This window comes from Notolepis coatsorum, assembly GCF_963971535.1.
Source record: "Notolepis coatsorum genome assembly, chromosome: 14".
Classification (NCBI taxonomy): Eukaryota; Metazoa; Chordata; class Actinopteri; order Aulopiformes; family Paralepididae; genus Notolepis; species Notolepis coatsorum.
Genome location: NC_140178.1, coordinates 60,370,824 through 60,392,230, shown reverse-complemented (window position 1 = coordinate 60,392,230; position 21,407 = coordinate 60,370,824). Strand labels below are relative to the sequence as shown.

General features: G+C 42.1%; 1 protein-coding gene across 1 annotated transcript in view; it reads left to right on the top strand.

Annotated features, from left to right (window-relative positions):
- Positions 1-592: 592 nt before the first annotated feature.
- The window catches only part of rras (RAS related), a 56,046-nt gene continuing 35,231 nt past the window's right edge, over positions 593-21,407 (top strand). The window contains exons 1-3 of the mRNA XM_084328560.1: positions 593-1,486; positions 2,749-2,836; positions 20,650-20,752. Coding sequence (XP_084184686.1) covers positions 1,400-1,486; positions 2,749-2,836; positions 20,650-20,752 — 278 coding nt within the window. The 5' untranslated portion in view covers positions 593-1,399. The remainder of the gene's footprint in view (positions 1,487-2,748; positions 2,837-20,649; positions 20,753-21,407) is intronic.

Sequence of the window (21,407 nt, the reverse complement as noted above, 5' to 3'; positions counted from 1 at the left end):
AGTTCGAATCCCATCGAATTTATTTTTTTTAACGTGATTTTTTTTTTAACGTGTATTCTTTCGCCGGTTAAGGTTAGGCATGGTTAAGGTTAAGGTTAAGGTTAGGCATTGTTTCGGAGTTGGTTAAGGTTAGAACGGTTAAGTTTAGGCGCTGTTAAGGAGCTGGTTAAGGTTAGAGTTTGTGTTAGAGAATGGCAATATTCTTTCTATGGTTAAGGTTAGGCATGGTTAAGGTTAAGGTTAAGGTTAGGCATTGTTTCGGAGTTGGTTAAGGTTAGAACGGTTAAGTTTAGGCGCTGTTAAGGAGCTGGTTAAGGTTAGAGTTTGTGTTAGAGAATGGCAATAGACAGCCTATTTCCGCGCGACAGCTCTCAGCAGCCTCGTTGCGCGTCCTGAGTTTGCCGCGTCACGTGCCTGTCGGGGCCAATCAGGCCTACCCCGGAAGTCACTTACTGTTGCGGAACAGTTACACGCGCTCGGGGGGGGGGGGGGGGATTTATTATAGGAAATGGTAGGCGGGGCCACAGCCGTTGGCAAGACACGCCCACTCTTACATACGCATGAGATTTCGAGAATCTTTGGTTGAGGAAAAAAACTTGCCTTGAGGCGAAGAAAAAAAGGCACACAGGACAAGGAAAATTAAGACATCGCCAAGGAAAAGCGAGTAAACCTTGAAAATAACTCATATCCGAGCGGCCTACGCGCGTCTAGGGATATAAAGAGGAATAGGGCGATTGTACGAAAAGGAAAAGTTTTCTAATTGCTTTGACCAGAGAGCATATACCCTAGTTTTGATCCGGAGTCAGAAAGTTGGCACCAAGAGGCTAATTTACTCAAGGCGGGTGCGGAAGGCTCCTCTCCCGACTGCAAGTAGAATAACATCGATGTTACATTGTAACACTAAATACGAAGCCTTCCACATTATTCGTGTTTGCACATGTAAACGGGTGTCCTACAAAATTACACATAATTGTGGGATACTTTGTTGCAAGATCGACCGGACCAAAAGAATGTTTGGGCTAAACCTCGCAGATTATTTAAAAACCGAAAACCGAGCGGGCCTATAATGCACTGTATTTTGAAAGCGGTGTTTTGTCAAATCTTTCGAGAAAATCTAAATTCTTGACCTCTCGTTGCTTTTTTATTTAATTTTTAAATCACAGCGGGGTCATCTGGGTTTTATTGGGGGGGGGGGTCGTCGGTTTTTTTGGGCCAAGCTGCAAATTCGCAAGTCATATTTCTAACATTAAAAGTTAAAAACTCATCCCTAGCTCCCTTTTACTTCCTCTGCCTTGTGTGCTACCATTGTAGTTACTGGTGAGCTAAGGCCTACTTGACTTGTCCGGAGTTGCACACCGTTGAGTTGGCTTGAATAATAAAAAAAAAATAGGCTACTACCATGTCTGGCGAAGAGGAGCGATTCAAACTTGTTGTCGTGGGGGGAGGCGGCGTAGGCAAGAGTGCTTTGACCATTCAGTTTATCCAGGTGAGTTGGGCATATAGGGCATGTTGTGTTTCCCAGCAAAATGAGGAATAATTAAATGTCACTATTATTTGACTAGAACTTGACTAGTGCAACTGCAAACAAATACTAAATCACATAGTAGTTTATAGATTGCAGGGATTCTGGACTAAATGACAAACAAAAAATGATATGCTCAAATCTGGATCTCTTGAGACAAAATTAAATGTAGCCTGGGGTTCCTTAACATTGAGGCTGAGAATCACAGCATGTCTTAAATGTACATTAGTCTACTAGTCTACTGTTTAAATGTACATTCTACTAGTAATTTGTAGGCCTCTGTAAATTTGGCCACTCCAGGGTTCTAATGAATGAATGAATGAATGAATGAAAACTTTATTTAACAGATTGCAGAATGGGTACAATACAGTACGGCTCAATACATACAATTGTTAAGGGGATGCAGACCTGAGAAAGACGTTTGTCTTGTTTCCATCAGGGTCCCCCATTTTCAATTCATATAGACATTTATGACATACACAACATACATGACATTTATGGCATAGGGACATATAGGTATTTAGTACTGATACATTTGTGACATAGGCGGTATTCAAATATACAGTACTGTTACGCCTAGATCCTGACAGAGTATATACCTATGATGGGGAGGGGACTGTACATTAGGAGGGGGTGGGTGGGTGGGAGGGAAATATACATACGGCGGGGAGGGAATATATACATGCGGTGGGGAGGAGACTGTCTATTAGGAGGTGGTGGGGGTTTTGGGCATTTACGGTGGCCAGTTTCGAATTGCAGCCTCCCGTAGGTGCTCTTTAAGGGCGGTTTTGAATGTGGGCAGGGATTCACATTCCTTTACAGCTTTGGGTAGGGCGTTCCACATTGTTGTGGCATAATTGCGAAACGTGTTTAGTCCCTTGTTTGAGCCGAATCTGGGTTTAACATGATTTGTTGAGCTTCCTCTGGTGTAGTGGTTGTGGTATTCACTGACCTTTGGGAAGTATTTTGACATGTACATGGGCACCCCGGTCGTATAGTGTATCTTGTAGACCAGGCCCATTGCAAGTTGCTGTACTCTGTCGTCTACTCTAAGCCATCCTAGGTTGGCAAAGTGGGCAGGGGTGAGGTGGGTTCTGGGGTTCAGGTCAAGTAGTAGTCTGACCAGTTTGTTTTGTGATGTTTGTAATTTTGTTTTAAGCGCCTTTGAGGTGCTTTGGTACCATGAGGTGCACGCATAGTCATTCTAACTCCAATCTCTCCCCCAGTCATATTTTGTGTCCGACTATGACCCAACCATCGAGGACTCCTACACCAAAATCTGCACTGTGGATGGGAAGGAGACAAGGCTGGACAGTAAGTATCATAAATTCAGACCCGGCAAGGCCAAATCATAATGGAGATTACACACGTATTTCTTTCAACGTTTGGCCAGCTCGCGTTGTTCAAGAGGCAGGGTTTGTTGTAGTAGTACAATTCCCTTGTGATTCTGGCGCAATGTTCTTGCTGTTCAGGTTCAATCTATCACCAAGTATTTGAAAGTGTCAGGGATAGTATTTGAGTGAATAATGTTCCACCGCTCCCTGGCCGAGCTAAGAGATTGTTTGCAAGGCCAAGCCCTGAGTGCTGCGTCGCGATGATTCATTCCCGTGTTATGACTTGCAGTTGGCCAATGTTGATGCTCTGAGCCAAGGTGTAGTCTTAAAAAAGCTGCACGGACAGACAGTTTGGTCACCTACTTGGTATTATGTTGACATTTTGTCATACCGATTAAGAAGAAAAAAAGTTTGCTAATTTGGCCTACAGTTTCTCTAAAATAATAATACAAAAAGTTGGTTTTAACTCAGTCAGCGCCATAAACTGTCCCCATCTCTGCCGCTTCACGCCAGCTTAGAATAGTCATTTTCGTGGTGTTTCACGATGTTTGCAGAGCTGTGTGTGTGTTCTGTATTATAGCTGTGGAGACAATGGTGTGACTCATTTGACAGACACTACTTGTAGTCCAACATGGAAAAATAGTTTGTTTCTATACACTGTAGTTTGTAGTTTATTACACGCTAAACATTGCATATTTCCAAGATAATCCAGTCTTTTCCCATAGATTGCGAGATAAAACGCATTATATGCAATAAGCCCAACCGTTCTGGTTGATCCCCTGAAACCCCAAATACTCCCAAATCAAAGGTATATACCATGTACCTTCACAAAATGGAATTTCGAGGCGATCACTGTGAATCTCTGTTCAAGCAGGAGGAGGAGCCCTTACCCAAAAAAAGTACGTGTATCCACACCAAGCCATTGCAGTTCAAAGGTAGGCGATACTGCCACCTGGTGATATTCCATCGGCATTGCAATTCCAACGTAGGCAAACGAGCCAGGGACGGCTAGAATGATCCGGATGATGATTTAGAACGGGGATCAGAGGATCTAAGGATGTAAAAACGTATTATTACGTGTTTGGCGCTCAAGCGTTGGCGAGGAAACATGTAATATTACGTGTTTGGCGCTGAATGAGTGAATTCTCAACTATACCAAGATGCCATTCTTAGGGAAACTGCAAGGCAAATGGAAGACATTTGTTTTGTTTCTGATGGAGAAAAACAACCAACTGAAATTCCAAATGTCAGTACAGCCTTAACACTTTCAGTGCCACTCACGAGATTTCTCGGATTTTTTATAGGTGGTTGCATGCCACTCACGAGATTTCTCGGAATTATTATTATTATTTCTTTTTTGCGATCTGAAAAATTATTGCATCACCCGAGCCTACCCGAGTATAGCCGAGGGGCGCCGGCGATCACTGTGGAAAAAAGCGCCCCCTGTCGTCTCCCAGATGACATAAGTGATTTTGGAATGGACTCAATGAAAATGAATGGGGAAAAAAATCCGGTACTCCACATTTTCCATTTCACTGATCCAGCCGGGGTTACCAGAGTTCATTCTGGAGCCTCAGAGCCCCGCGGATCATGGAGTTCTACTGTATCGCGTTGGATCCATACACGTATCGATTTTTTCGAATGGTGATCAGGAATTGGAATATACCAGTTGGATACCATCTGATGTCAGGTAAGGACTCTATGTTATCAGTGGTAGGATAATCAGAGTAAGTTTGATGAAGTTATAAGCTGTTTTGTGAAATGTCTTCTTTCGGTTTCACTGTAAAAGTCCGTGAGGAAATCAACGGAGCGATTATCAGTGCGCGCCCGTAATGTGCGTGCGTGCACGTATAATATTGATCATCTAGCGTTTATTTGAAAACGATTCATAAAAAGGCCGACGAATATCAACGTTGTGGAATATTCCACTAAAAGACGATTTTCATAGAATGCTCCAGAATGAGCTGTTTTTTATATCAAAACGGGGGCTTTTCTAACTGCTCTGAAACGGCAACGACGAGATAAAAAAACAATCTGCCTTCACAGCACTGACTGGAAAATAGTCTTTGATAATGCGATGGGCAGATTAGACACATAGCCATAATTTAAAACATAGATTATGCGATATTAACGTTAACATTGGCGCCGATGGTGGCATTCAAGCGGTAAAACGGAAAACCAGGCGTGGCGCTGAAAGTGTTAAATGCTCCGGTCCGTGTATGTTTTGATAGTTCGTTTTTCGTTTAAAACGGAAATACGAGGTGTTTACCTATTTCCGTTTGAAACCAAAATCGAAAAAACGGGGAAAAACAGAAATACCAAGCTGTTTTTCATATTTTGGTGTCGGAATCAAATGAAAAAAGGAGTAAATAATGGGCAGATTTTGGTCCGTGTACGTTTTGATAGTTCGTTTTTCGTTTTTGATGTGAAGAATGGAGAACGGAACCATGTGACAAGTACATTTTTCAATGTAAAAGCCATGCACGATCTAACGTTAACGAATATGTATAACATTATGAATAAATACATGCATACAGGGACCCTATTCCCCGTACCTGGTTCAACTAAGTCGATCAAAAGTCCCATTATCCAGATTCAATTAACCCAATGTTTGAATCCGCGCTTTCCCTGTTCCTCGAACGCTGATTCAGTCTCGTTAATTCGAACCAGACTTGATACTCGGGATCATTTTTTATCCACTTTTTCTCCCATTTTCTACTTTTCTCCCATCCCAATTTTCGTATCGTCCAATTCAACCCTCCCCTGTCTTTGAACGCTGTTTCATGCCTCCCACAAGCCGGCTGCAATGTGGACTAAGTCATACATAGCACGAGTCCCCTCCGATACTCGAGGTAACGGCAGTCGCATCTTTCCACCTGCACGGCTTGATCTTTCAGCGTCGAGGGTCTGGGCTTCACAGCACTGACTGGAAAATAGTCTTTGATAATGCGATGGGCAGATTAGACACATAGCCATAATTTAAAACATAGATTATGCGATATTAACGTTAACATTGGCGCCGATGGTGGCATTCAAGCGGTAAAACGGAAAACCAGGCGTGGCGCTGAAAGTGTTAAATGCTCCGGTCCGTGTATGTTTTGATAGTTCGTTTTTCGTTTAAAACGGAAATACGAGGTGTTTACCTATTTCCGTTTGAAACCAAAATCGAAAAAACGGGGAAAAACAGAAATACCAAGCTGTTTTTCATATTTTGGTGTCGGAATCAAATGAAAAAAGGAGTAAATAATGGGCAGATTTTGGTCCGTGTACGTTTTGATAGTTCGTTTTTCGTTTTTGATGTGAAGAATGGAGAACGGAACCATGTGACAAGTAAATTTTTCAATGTAAAAGCCATGCACGATCTAACGTTAACGAATATGTATAACATTATGAATAAATACATGCATACAGGGACCCTATTCCCCGTACCTGGTTCAACTAAGTCGATCAAAAGTCCCATTATCCAGATTCAATTAACCCAATGTTTGAATCCGCGCTTTCCCTGTTCCTCGAACGCTGATTCAGTCTCGTTAATTCGAACCAGACTTGATACTCGGGATAATTTTTTATCCACTTTTTCTCCCATTTTCTACTTTTCTCCCATCCCAATTTTCGTATCGTCCAATTCAACCCTCCCCTGTCTTTGAACGCTGTTTCATGCCTCCCACAAGCCGGCTGCAATGTGGACTAAGTCATACATAGCACGAGTCCCCTCCGATACTCGAGGTAACAGCAGTCGCATCTTTCCACCTGCACGGCTCGATCTTTCAGCGTCGAGGGTCTGGGCTTCCTGATTCTACTGTGCAGGCGCACCAACCGACCTGTAGGAGTCGCTGTCCACAACGCCCGATCCCCACCCATCAGTTTCCCTCCCCCTAAAGGCCCTCCCATAGTCGAGCAGACTGTACACAGAGCAGACTCCACGGAGGTCCGCGCGGCTCTTTGAGCTTTGATCTCAGCGGACAGCAGACCCACAGGTGCGAAGCTACTATTTTCTGACGCGCCGCTGACTTGGTGTCACACAAAACGCTGCTCGGCGTTTTGGTTGACATCGAACTGCATTTAATGTGACGCCGATCTGCATTTTACTCTGACCACTCGCTCCGTGCCAAGAGAGATGTTTGAATGGCTTTTCTAAATGAAGTGTGTAAAATTGACCGTTTTATTATCGAAATATTGGAAACGGAGATAACATACTCTTTATTTTGACATCGGATGACGACGACATGACAGAAGTTGAACAGCGTGGGGACAATTGTGTAAACTGGCGCGTGACATGTAGGAAATTGGTCCGCGGAGGTCCGCTCGACTATGAAGGCTCAAAGAGTCCAGTGGACCTCCGCGGAGTCTGCTCTGTGTACAGTCTGCTCGACTATGGGAGGGCCTTAATACTGCCAATGTGTATTAGTGCGGACGACCAGCTAAACTGAAAGTAATGTGGAGCGCTGGGCTCGAACGCGGAGATGATCTGTTTGAGCCCAGCCTCCAGTATTCGTGGTGAGCGCCTTGCCCACTGCACCACGTAGCCGCCCGATACTCAGGATAATTGCGCGCGGCCGCCTCACCTGAAAAGACAGCAGGTGTCGATCGCAGAAATCCTGATTTTCTAACGGCATTGATTGATTCATTGATTTAAAACTTTATTAAAAGATTGCAGAATGGGTACAATACAGTACGGCTCAATAGCCTCGCCGACAAGTTAAATGCATAATAGGCTAATTTTAAGTCCCTCATTACCCCAATCAATCAGATTATATTTCTTTAAATGTGCCTGCTGGCAGTAGGTAATGGAATGAATAATGGAATGAGATCTTGCTAGCGAAAATAATTAGTTAAACTCGTTCAGAATAAGTAGATACAAACAAGCCCAAAGAGTATCTAATTGATACGTATTAATAGATACTTTTTTGGATCCACTTTTTCTCCCATTTTCTATATTTTCTCCCATCCCAATTTCGTATCATCCAATTCAACCCTCCCCTGTCACGAACGCTGTTTCTTGCCTCCCACAAGCCGGCTGCAATGTGGACTAAGTCATACATAGCACAAGTCCCCTCCGGTACTTGAGGTAACAGCAGTCGCATCTTTTCACCTGCGCAGCTCGATCTCTCAGTGGCGAGGAGTAACGCGTGGGAGGCTCACGCTACCCCCGACACTTCCTGATTCTACTGCGCAGGCGCACCAACCGACCTGTAGGAGTCGCTGTCCACAACGCCCGATCCCCACCCTTCAGTTTCCCACCCCCTAATACGGCCAATGTGTATTAGTATGAACGACCAGCTAAACTGAAAGCAATGTGGAGCGCTGGGCTCGAACAGGCAAGCCCAGCGTCTCCGTCATTCGTGGCGAGCGCCTTGCCCACTACGGCTACGCCACGTAGCCGCCCACGTATTAATAGATACTTATGAGGATATCTGTACTGTATGCGCTTGGCTTAGGTATCATGTACTTTATATATAAATACATGGTTCCCAAAGTTTTCAAGGCTCGACCCCCGAAATAAGAGAGGCTTGGAGGGAGCTACAGTTTCACTATTATATCAGCTTTTAATCTGTTTCGGACATCATCCATGCATGCATTGAATTGATTAACTTTTGGTTTATACCAGTGACACCAGTCATGTTAATCACCTTATTGTTCATCATCAGATAACACTAACCGTGCTTGAACAGATAAATGCATTTTCTCAAATGCATTCATCAAAACGTCAAAGGCTTGCAATGGCTCATTAATTTTCTCAAATCACGTGACGTCATCAAATCAAACAGCACATCTCCTCAGACATTTTAATCCCAGTTACAATATCACAATAACGTGCGAGTGACAGTGACAATTCAACAATCCACATATTCAGATTTGTCGTAATTCATATCCACAATCCACGCATGAAGACTTCAATTTATGCTTGAATGAAACAAAATCCAGGCGCTCCGTTAAACATCCACAGTGGAGAGAAAGGAATCGGAGCCAAACGAGCGATGGGTTTCATTCATTAAAAACAACCCCGCGGGATTCACATTTGCAATGCTGCGCGTTATTAAAATAACCACATAATGTGTATATCGCACCTCGCGAGCGCCGTATATATAACGTGCATTATTTAGGACAAAGTACATTTAGTATCAGCCTTTTAGGTCTATTATTTTACATTTCAAAAGCCCCCTCTAGAGGGTGGTGTAGTGGGCAAGGCGCTCGCCACCAATGCAGGAGACGCTGGGTTCGAGCCCAGCTCTCCGCATTGCTATCAGCTTGGCTGGTCGTTCATACTAACACAATTGGCAGTGTTAGGGGTGGGAAAGCTGATTGGTGGGGATCGGACGTTGTGGACAGCGACTCCTACAGGTCGGTTGGGAGAAAAAAGTAGATTAAAAAAAAAAGCCCCCTCTAGAAAAACAAAGTACAAAAACATCATTTAATGGGATCTAGACTGTGAGAATTATTTCAGGAAGCGAGCTGGCATTTATTTGCGAGCGTGTGGCCAACTGGCCATGCATGTTATCGAGCTAACTGAACTAAACTCTGCTCTGGACCAGGTTCAAACTTTTTGATCTGTTGTCATAGTGATTTAGACAATCGAGCATTGGGGAACGGAACGGTCTGGCTTAAGTCAAGCTATGCTGAAAATTATCCGGCTAACTCAGTACGAGGTACAGGGCCCAGATCTATACCAGGGTACCGTTATGATACATACATTTTTTGTTTTGTGCATTTCATTTAGACATGATATTTTATGTGAAGTAATACCCTAATATGGTCTGTCCCAAATAGTGTTGTCTAAACGCACGTTACCCAACAGTGGTCGGCAATAGGCGGCTCGCAGGCTGAAATAGGTCTGCCAGCAATAATATCTGCCCGTCAGATTATTTTGAGAATATGATTTGTGATGAAGTGATTTGCTTTATTGTATCGGAATCGGGAGACTTGGGTAAAGTTAGAAAGATATTCAGAGATTCGAATTTCCGCGGTCAATAATTCTTAAGCGAAATGTTTTTAAAACACAAAGGATACCTATTTCCTATCGTAGTAAGGTAGACAATGAGCTACAACCTTATTTTCACCTAAACGATCCGGCCTCAGAGCTGTACATTTAATAGCAGCCAGGGACTGCCTAAAAAGTGCAACACCGAAAAGAGACACTACAAAAAGATTCAATAACTTCACTGTCATACAGTGTGTATAGTGTCACCAAAATCACTGCACACATCATCAATGGTATCCTACTGGTTATACTACAACACTTAGATTTGAAAAAAAAGCTTTTTCATAATTCTGGGGATTTTGTATAGGAAAAAAACATTAAATATCAGTCTCCCGATTCCGATACAATAAAGGGAGTCTTCATTACAAATCATATTCTCAAAATAATCTGACAGGCAGATATTATTGCTGGCGGACCTATTTCGCGGACCTATTTCCTATTTTAATTCGAAGCTTCGAGAAAAAAATAAAATTTATTTTAATTTTAATTATAATATATATATAAAAAAGATGTATCTTATGTTGTAGGACTTGTACAGCAGTTTGGTAAACTTTGTTGTTTTTAAATGTGCTCTATAAATAAAGTGGATTGGATTAATTAATTAAGTAGCCCCTTTCGTGACTGTGACGCAGCCAACAAGGTTTCACTCGGCTGCGCTGCCTGGGTGCAGTGGGGCTCCTCTCACAGCCAACGACATGACATTACATAATTATGTTGCTACCTTCGTCTATCAAGCAAACAATTATATTATATTTAATTCATAATTTATAATTATATCAGACAATGCACCTACAAAAGCAGATGATTACAATTAAATTAGCCAACTTGGTAACACATTAGTCATAGCAGCATAGGCATAGCCTTATTAATGTTTTGTGTGGCGTCGCCGTTGTGTACAACTCCAAGGGATATTCCCTTGGAGATGCATTTTGGAGGCACGCCGATTTTTTTTTATGTTCGAAGCTCATGCCATCGAACGAAGCTTCGAAGTATTTAAGACAGCCCTAGAGGTAGTAGTACATAGGCTTTAGTCTAGTGTGGTTGTATTTGGGTGCTGGAGCTGGAGGTAGTAGTGTGGGGCGGCGTGGCTCAGGGGTAGAGCGGGGCGTCCAATGATCGAAGGGTTGGTGGTTCGAATCCCGCTCAAGCCCATGTCCATCCCATTGCCGTTGTGTCCTTGGGCAAGACACTTAACCTACTTGCCTCGTATGAATGTGTATGCATGTGAATGAATGTTGGTGGTGGTCGGAGGGGCCGTAGGCGTTGATTATTCGCCACGCTTCCGTGAGTCTGCCTCAGGGCAGCTCTGGCTGCAATTGTAGCTTACCACCACCGGTATGACTGTGTATGAAGTGACGAATAATGGACTCTGTGAAGCGCTCTGAGTCAGAGCAACAGTCAGTCAGAGAAGAGCGCTATATAAATCCAATCCATTATTATTATTATTACATATAGGCTTTAGTTTAGTGTGGTTGTATTTGGGTGTTGGAGGTAGTAGTACATATAGGCTTTAGTTTAGTGTGGTTGTATTTGGGTGTTGGAGGTAGTAGTACATATAGGCTAGGCTTGGATGGTATTACGGTATACCAGGGTATTTAGAAATCCCGACGGTATTGAAAATCAATACCGTCAAAATCACAGATCCGTTTCAGTATAATTACACTGAAACTGAGTTTTGACAGTGGTTGGTTGTAGTGCACACACGCGCCAGCAGAGGGCGAGACCAGTCCTCACTAGTGGAGTGAGTGGATCACAACGGTGTTCACGTTTTACGGTAATGTTGCGACAGTGCTGAGTGCTGTGAAAATACCGTAAAGCGTTGTGGTAACGAGAGTTGAGGTGTGTGTTGTTGTGGCAAGCAAATAAACGGTAAAACGTTACGTGCGTTTTTGAATACACAATACTAACGTTACTAGTACTACGGTGCTGCAGGCTAACTGGCTACCATTCTGAGAGCTAACGATAGTAGCACTAGATGATTCGGGCTAACTGGCTATTCTGAGAGCTAACTGTTGTGTATGTGGATCACAACGGGGTTCACGTTTTACGGTAATGTTGCGACAATGCTGTGAAAATACCGTAAAGCGTTGTGGTAACAAGAGTTGATGTGTGTGTTGTTGTGGAGCAAGCAAATAAACGGTAAAACGTTACGTCGCAGTCCGGTGCGTTTTTTAATACACAATACTAATGTTATTAGTACTACAGTGCTGCAGGCTAACTGGTAGAGCCATATGAAATCTGTTGATTCTTTTCCAAATTCCATAAAATTTTTTTCCAAATTCATTTTTTTCCGTTTTAATATTTCAGAATTCTGTATTTTGCTTTGTACGCACATTTTACCATCAGAAATAGTGTCTAATAAGTGGGAATGAATAAATGTCCACAATTGAATAAGATATAACAGTACATTTAATAGGGCTGTCTTAAATACTTCGAAGCTTCGTTCGATGGGCATGGGATTCGAATATGAAAATAAAATTCGATTATTAAAAAAATTATATATATTTTTGCTAAATCAACTCTGCCTCTCTTTGTTAATTACAACAGGCAATGCTGTTTGTTATTTAAGATGAGGTCGGACTCGGCACTGACAGATTTGTGTTCATTGTGCTGCTTTTATAAAGCCTCAAATGACGGCTTACAATATTTCATGAAAGCAAAGTGTTTTGTTTGTCTAAGATTTAAAAAGGTTTAAACTTTACAGCACTGACAAAGTTGAACAAAGTGCTGTACAAGTCCCACAACATAAAAGAAAGAAAAGGTGATATATATTTTGTTTTATAGTTTATTCCATTTTTATTGCTCAATTCCGCGATTCCGTGATCGCGGATTCCATATGGCTCTACTAACTGGCTACCATTCTGAGAGCTAACGATAGTAGCACTAGATGCTGCAGGCTTCTGGCTACCATTCTGAGAGCTAACGAGAGTAGCACGTGATTTGTTTACCTGGTAACACCGGTTGCCCCCCCCCCCCCCTCGCTGATGAAAATGAAAGTTATACCGTCATATACCGGGGTATTATGTCAGCAAGGTATGACGGTGTGAAAAAAATTATACCGCCCAAGCCTAATATAGGCTTTAGTTTAGTGTGCTTGTATTTGGCTCCAGGAGGTAGTAGTACATGTAGGCTTTAGTTTAGTGTGGTTGTATATGGCTGCAGGGGTAGTGGTACATGCAAGCCTTAGTTTAGTGGGGTTGTTCAGTCCCTTGGAAAAGCAGGCTATGAACAATCATGATTGGGAATAGATAGTTATTTATTTGCCCATACGCAGAAGAATGTGTTTTAAAGGGAAGATCTACCTCTATTCAGCCACTGACAATCAATTTGTTTTTGCTAAATCAAAAAATATTACAACATTGCATATAGAGGTATTATACTATAGCCATTTACTAGGGATGCACAGAATATTCGGCCACCGAAAATTATCGGCCGAAAGGGTTTTAGCACAGAAAAAATATCACGAATGTCAAAGAACAGGGTAACCTACCTAACGTGTTGTTGTGATGACATAATCAAAACGCGGCTTCAGTCATCATTACATGTGCAACGTGAGCTGAGCTCTTCAGTCCTGCGTTCTGCAGCCTGTGATAACTCCTCTTGGGACTCTGTAGTCGCGCTGTTTCTATGTAAACTCCCCGAGCAACGCGTCCAATAAATGTGTCTTTAACCCTTTCAGTGCCACGGACGACATATCTGGATTTATTAGCCCCCCCACTGAGTGCCCACGACGACAAATATCGTTTTATTGTTTTATTAGCGATCTGAAATCATATTTCATCAACCGAGTCTCCCGTTGGTACACCAGCCCCTACAGGAGCTCAGAATGGAAAAAAGCGCCCCCTATCGTCTATCCCTGTGTAACTGCAGGTCAGTCGCTTAGACTGACCTGGGATCTGTAGATATGTAGAGGCGGAGCCAGCTGGCTCCTTGTGCTGGCAAGAAGTCTGATCAACATGGAAGTCATCGCAGGACGGGAATCAGCCTGGAATATATATTCACAGCAGCCAATAATCAATCAATAAGCGTGATCAATATTTGGAATGGCGATCAGGAATTGGAATAATCTTTTTGGAGAACATCTGATCTGAGGTAAGGAATCTATTTGACCAGTCTTGGGATAATCAGAGTTGTATTCGCTGAGATCTCAGCATTTGCCCTATGTGTGATGTGTCTGTGTGTGCGCGATCGCTGATGAGGAAATAAGTAGGGATGTCCCGATCGCCTTTTTTTGCTTCCGATCCGATCCTGAGCATGTGATTTTAAATATCTATCGATCCGATCGTTTCCGATCCGATCTTTCACATTAGTAATCAATTTTGACGCATTTTTGTCAGAAACTGGCAGAGCGAGACAAGCCCATCTGTTGCCTATAGTCCGGGGCGCGAGCGCGGAGGCGTTTGTTATTACATTCACCCTGAGAAATGTGCTTCTGCTTCATATGAGAAATATTAAAAGTTTCAATATATGTTTGCACATTAGTATACATTCAGTGTTCGACTTACGTAATTGTCCATTCTGGTCTGAAACGCAGACAATAATCCTCAGTCACGTAACGTTATCCTCCAAAAGTTAGTCTGAAAACTTCGCCTCCAGCCGGCTGTCCTCCTTGCAAACATTGCAACTGGCTTGACTTTCTATTTTAAAATGCTTAGTTCCAAACCTCTGACATTAAGTCTAGCTGCTCAAGTCAGTGGATATTAACCGTGTTTCGGGAGAGACGTGTTGTACTGTTGTTGTTATGTGGTCGAGCCGCGTGTAGCGTGTAGCGTCTAAATTAAAGGGGTGTTTGTTGCAACGGTGAAAATTAAAGGGGAATGTGTTTGTTGTGGAAAATTATTCTGCTCTGTGTGACAATAAATACATTAATGATGATATATTATATGTAATTTAAAACCAAAACTAAGGCCTCCGTATGAGTTTAAGACGTGGACATGGTCATGTTTGTTGAATAAAATTTTTCTTTTTTTGACTGCCGATTTTTATTATTATTTTTTCCTGATCCCCGATACTCTGAAAAGCACGTGATCGACGCCGATTCCGATCACGTGATCGGATCGGGACATCCCTAGAAATAAGAGAATCGATTTTCAGCTCCCGTCTATAGCGTGCATACGTACACATATACTATCGATAATCTAGCGTTTATTTGAAAACGATTCATAAATAGGCCGAAAAATGACAACGTTTTTGTGTATTCTAGAATATTCCAGTAAATGTCTTTTATCATGGAATCTTTATATTTACGGGTACTGCTATCGATACTCTAGAAATTATTATTACTATGAGTTTTTTTTCCGAGGAATTTAAACGTTGCGAACTATCTCTCCTCTCTCTGTCTCTGCACGAGAAGCGAGCCGCAGCGAGCCATTGTTACACACACTCGTCGCGAGCCGCTCACGCGGTGCCAGATCAGTAGTTTCCTCCCACTACACAACACAGTAAGGTCGCTTTCAAATCAAATCAAATCAAATCAAATTTATTTATAAGCCCCGACAACACACGTTAATGTCCCCATGGGCCGTACAGGTCTTCTTTAAATAAGTCAAGAAGAAAGCATAACAATAAGTCAAGAACAGAACAAGAACACCATAAGGTCCAAACATTTTTAGATGAATGCAAAAAATTAAAATAAAAAATTAAAGAATGCAAGCACTCCCAGACATACCCCACGCGAAGGTAAGGAAAAACTCACTAAAACCAACAATAGGGAAAAAGCTCCACAGGCAGTGTGGAGGAGAGAAACCTTAGAAGGGCCATTCAAGGGGGGATCTCCCTTCTTAGATGTTGGTGATAGTAGTGTTGCAGACGGACAGTTGGTAAGCATGCACTCATGTGTGTAGTGAAACACGGATGAGTGCATGCAATAGCAACTGAACATTTTGAAAAATTAAAGATAAAGCAAATAGCGATAGCAACTGAACATTTTGAAAGATTAAAGATAGAGCTGATAGCGGATCTATTTGAGGCACAGGGGCGGCGCAAAGAGGGTCACGTCCTCCCCGTCTTAGTTACGGGACATCCAACACGCCGGTCATTGCTCAGGGACAGCCGGAGACAGGGAGATAGGGGGCGGCGCAGAGAGGGTCGCGAACTCCCCGACATCATCGCGGGACGTCCGGCACTCCGGTCACCACTACGAGACCTCCGGAGACAGGGGGGCACGCAGAGGGGGTCGCAACCTCCCGGCCTTCATCACGGGATGTCCGACACTCCGGTCAGCACTCCAGGACAGCAAGTCATAGGGGGACAGGGAGACGGGACAGGCGTTAGACAGCTCATGTGATTGTAGTGGGCGGACATAGCAATAGATTCAAGTGGTAAGCATATATGTGAATGGAGTAGATATATGAAGTAAGCATATTATGTGAATAGAATAGAAGTACTTAACCCAGCAATGAAACCGCGTTGTCTGTTAATGCTGTTAATCAGTTGACAGGACCACGGACAGACGACGGTAAATAACTGATCCAAGGCCTTGGAGGTGCATGTATAGTTTTGGTGGACTCGGTGCGGTTCTGGGGGTGAAGTTGCAACATTGTTGCATTCTTCATTTGGTTCGCCTGCATTCACACAGATATCTGTCAGGCGGACCGAGACCTTCTGAACAATGTCACGCGGTCGAAAAGGGCGCTTGTCTATTGGACAGTGGAAATGTGTGTGTGGCTGCGATCCCGTGTGTCTGTGTGTAGACTGCGGAGCCCTCCAGATCAGCGGAGCTGAGTTTTGACATGGCATTGATCCATTGTTCTATTGAAGCACATTACCACCATCCTCTCGCTAAACAACTTGTAGACCACAGTGTTTTTATGAGTGCCCACAAGTAGCTGTTTTATTAATAATATAATAAGCCGCGCTCGGTAATAATAATAAGCCGCGTTTTTTCTTCCTTCTTCCCAAGATGCACAGATATATAGATAGATAGATAGAGAGATTAGATGCAGTGTGCTTGTTTTGCAGCGAGTGCTGCGAGCAGTTGTAATAATAATCACTTCCTATATTTGGTTCGCGTTTGGTTCGATGAAGCCGAACCGAGACCGACGTTTTCAGGCGGACCAGAGTTCGACTGTTTGGTCCGCGAACCGAGTTCGACGCGCATTCACACAGACCCGAAAAACCGGACTATCGAATTCTCGTCCGAAAGTCCGGACCAAACAGCCCCTGTGTGAAAGCGACCTAAGAGGAGAACACAAACCATAATGTAGTCACAACAATAGGCTAATAAATTAAATATAATTGCTTAGCTAATTGTTTAGCTACAAATATATTAGAAAGATGAAAGATCTTCAAGCTGAGGCTGCAGCCACCATGTCCCAGCCCACCCCTCCTCTCTCTACCACCACCGGTACCAGCAAGCCCAAAGTCCCTTCACCCTAGCAGCTAGAGGACGGATGACAGAGTGTCACAGCCTCTACTAATAACATGGAGTATTGAACCGTTTTTAACAGCTGGGTATTGGGTGGGACATTCTGATTTAAGAACTTTCTAAATAAAATAGAAAGTCCCAAAATAGTTAATTTATCTGACTGCTTGTATTAATTGATAAAAAAGTAGCCATGTGCAGTAATATAGTTATATAAAAGAATAATAAAGCAATGTCGATTCTGTTCTTAATAATTTTTATATATATTTTTAGCAAAATAAAAAAGAACCGATAAGAGTATCGATAAAGTACCGAACCGTTAAGCAGTATCGATAAGAGTAGTAGTATCGCTAAAATCTTAACGATACCCATCCCTAGTCAGGCATGTAACCGGAGACGATCCCATTCATTGCCGAGCCGCAGAACAGCGTGGAATATGTGTTTCCAGTACCCAGCGTTGGATAAATAAATGCGATCGATATTTGGAATGGCGATCAGGAATTGGAATAATCTTTTTGGAGAACATCTGATCTGAGGTAAGGAATCTATTTTACCAGTCTTGGGATAATCAGAATTCTTTTCACTTATATCTCAGTGTGTCCCATATGTGTGTGTGTGCTGATCAGGAAATAAGATAATCGATTTTTCAGCCCGCTTCTCTAGCGTGCATAAGTACACATTTACTATCGATAATCTAGCGTTTATTTTAAAACTATTCATAAATAGGCCGAAAAATTACAACGTGTTTTGTGTATTCCACTAAAGGGCGTTTATCACAATCTTTTTTATTTTCTGGAAATTTCCAAAAACTAGCGTTTTTTAAAATGGTATAAAACGGAAATGTACAGATGAAAAACCAATCCGTTTCGTACATGTTGACTGCAAGCAATTCATTGATAAGCGACGGGCATATTAGACACATAGACATAATATAGAATATAGAAATAGCTCCGTGAAAATCATGAAATATCGGAAAATCTGTCTAAAAAGGCTGGCATTCAAGCGATAAATTGTGCGCCCCCTGCTGGCACTCAAAGTGTTAATCGACCGTGAATTAAAGTGTCAATGCTGTTTGTCATTTTAAGAGCAGATACTTTCTTAAATGCCATCATCTCGACAGAGCGGTGTGACGGGGAGCTCTGATGTGTTCGCTTGCTGGTGTTATTTAGCATTAGCTGAAGAGCTAGTTTTAGCTTAACGTTACCTTGGCTAAAATTGGGACTATTCATAATCCAGCAATAATGGCTGCAGACCTGCAAGCAAAGTACAGCAAGTTGGCAAAGGAGTATTCCAAGGTAAATCACCTTTTCACCAGTAACGTTACATTCTTTCCATCTAGCTCACGTTAACGTGGCTAACCTAAGTGTCGTCGCTGATCGACCTCTCGCACACATGCACGCAATTAATGACATGTTGCGGACAGCCATACCGGTGACGATGTTTAGCTTTTAGTGCCAAAGGATAAGAGTGAGGTGGAGTCTCAAAAGAGAATGTTGAATATTTATTGTGCATTAAAAATCACAACATACACATTACTACTAGCCAGAGCCTCTGCTACTAGCTAACTCAGGGGTCAGCAACCTTTACTATCAAAAGAGCCACTTTTCCCCCCTCCCACAAAATAAAATGCTCAGGGAGCCGCACAGCCTATTTACCCTTAAAATGAAGATAACACAGTATATAACATTTTATATATCCCCAAGCATACCCCACATTTAGCATAAAACGCCTGACAATTGCATACCCAAAGTAATTTGCGATTTATTATACTTTATACTTATAGCACACAATTTGTTGCATTAATGGATTATAAAGCAACAAAAATATAAATTTTTACTTTTTATTGCTGTTTTTACCTGTTGGAACAAAGGAAAACCTTTGGAGGAGAAAAAATACTGGCTGTGTAGACCTATTTTTAAATAAAACACAGAAGAAGAGACAAAACACTGGTGTCTGTAGACCGACTTTGAAATAAAACCCTGAACTATAAAGGTATATTTGAGTCCTTCCCTTATTTGTGGAACATTTATAAAATAAAAAGTAGTCCACTTTGAAAAAAGACTACCATGTGTAGACCTACTTTGAAATAAAACACAGAAAAGGAGAAAAAACACTGGCATCTGTAGACCTACTTTGAAATAAAACCCTGAACTATGCAGCTCTATTTGAGTCCTTCCCTTATTTGTGGAAAATCTATAAATCTCAAGATTAGCCACTTGCAGACGGCAGGGAGAGGCGCGGGGTGTGACGTACTGTATATTTTAGTTGATGAAATATTTTTGTTGACTAAATATTTTAGTTGATGAAATATTCTTTTCATTTCAGTGTCACAGTATGACATCGATCTCCAAAATAAGAGAACAAAAAAAATTGTTTTGGGCCAGGGCGCCGCAGCTGATTGTCTAAAGAGCCACATGCGGCTCCGGAGCCGCAGGTTGCCGACCCCTGAGCGAACTGAACCGGAGCAGGCTGGATAGGAAGTGCAACAACTTATAACGTCCGTGCGGAACCAATGTCCCAACAACCGTTCCGTGGGTGAACTCATTGAGCATAGTTGTCAATTAATGATACTAATACTAATCTATACAATCACCTGTTGTTGAATAAATACCATTACTTTCTAGTTATTACTAAAAAACAGTATATATAAAACAGTATCTGTAGCTGAAGAAAAAAAGTTTTATAATTTATATAATATATATATATATTTATTTAATGTATGCACTGGTATGGAATCGGATCGAGAAGGAAAAAATGGTATCGGAATATCTCTAGTCAAAACATTGAGGAAGGTCCAGTCAATCCCGGATGATCCCCTGGAAGTTGCTTCCGTCTGCAGGTAAATCTGCCAAGATGCGACTAATGGACCCAATAACTTATTTGTCCCTACTGCCATTGTTCTTTTAAACAAGTCAACGTGATCTCATTGTGTTTTTATATCCAGTCATATTGACTCAAACTCATTGTCCCTGCTTCCATTGTTGTATTTTTAAATTATTCATTGTGATTCTGTGAGTCTGATGGAGATGGTTACTGCTGGCTGTACCATACATTCCTCAGGGATAATAGAGACTACCTTGACCACGACCAGAGCAGTGGTTCTCTAAGTGCGGTCCAGGGGGTCCCCAGCAACATGGGCAATAGTTTAATTTCACTAATATTTTATTCACTAGACGTTAGTACAACGAGAACATATGAGAATGACTATTATGATATGTTTCATGCTTCTCACCTATGTACATTATAGACTGTTATGGAATTCTGGATATCGTACAGTATATAAAAGCAAATATATTTTCGTCACATGGGGCCTTGGACAATTTTGTATCAATTTAGGGGTCCTTGAATTTTCTTTTTTGAGAAACATGGCGTTGGAGGCCATGGAAGAGTTTATGAGCCAGGGTGAGATACTAGAGCTCAGGTTGTAATGCGTGTGTGTGTTTGTCTCAAGTCTTGGATACAGCTGGTCAGGAGGAGTTTGGTGCGATGAGGGAGCAGTACATGCGGTCAGGAGAGGGATTCCTACTGGTGTTTGCCCTAAACGACAGCGGCAGGTAATGGAATGTGTGTGTGGGTGGGGGGGGCGTTCACTTCCTTCAACTCTGGCTTACTTCTGGTGAACCTTAAAAAATGTAATCCTTGTGTGGTGTTCGGGTTTGTGGGACTCGTTTTCAATCTTTGAAATAGAAATCGTACAATGAATTATTTCTTTAACCTGAGACTCATTTTCTGTGAAGACCATATAAAACACATTTTCATTTAGTGCTGCACACTGTGCACCCCCCTACACATTTATATTACGGTACGTGGTGTTCAGGTACAAAGGTATGGAAATTGTAAGTAAATATAAGAAAAGTACAAAAGTATACCGTTACTGTCTGCATCCACCTTTCATTTTTTTTTGTATTTAATTTTTGAATTTTTTAAACAAACATATAAACAAACATGACAACACACGATAAGATATACAAGCATTAATTAACAGTGCATATCCAATGAAATCACCATTTAGTTAAATGTCTTATACAGGATATACCCCTAATACCTGTTATCTAGTACCCTACACACATATGCTCTAGCTCGTACCCCCCCCTCCCGGACCCCCCATTGGATAATCCATCCATTATAACTTGTTCCTACCAGACACTACCTTTATATGCTAGCTTTTATTCTCTCCACCACTTCTAACCACATTGTCATTTTGGATTC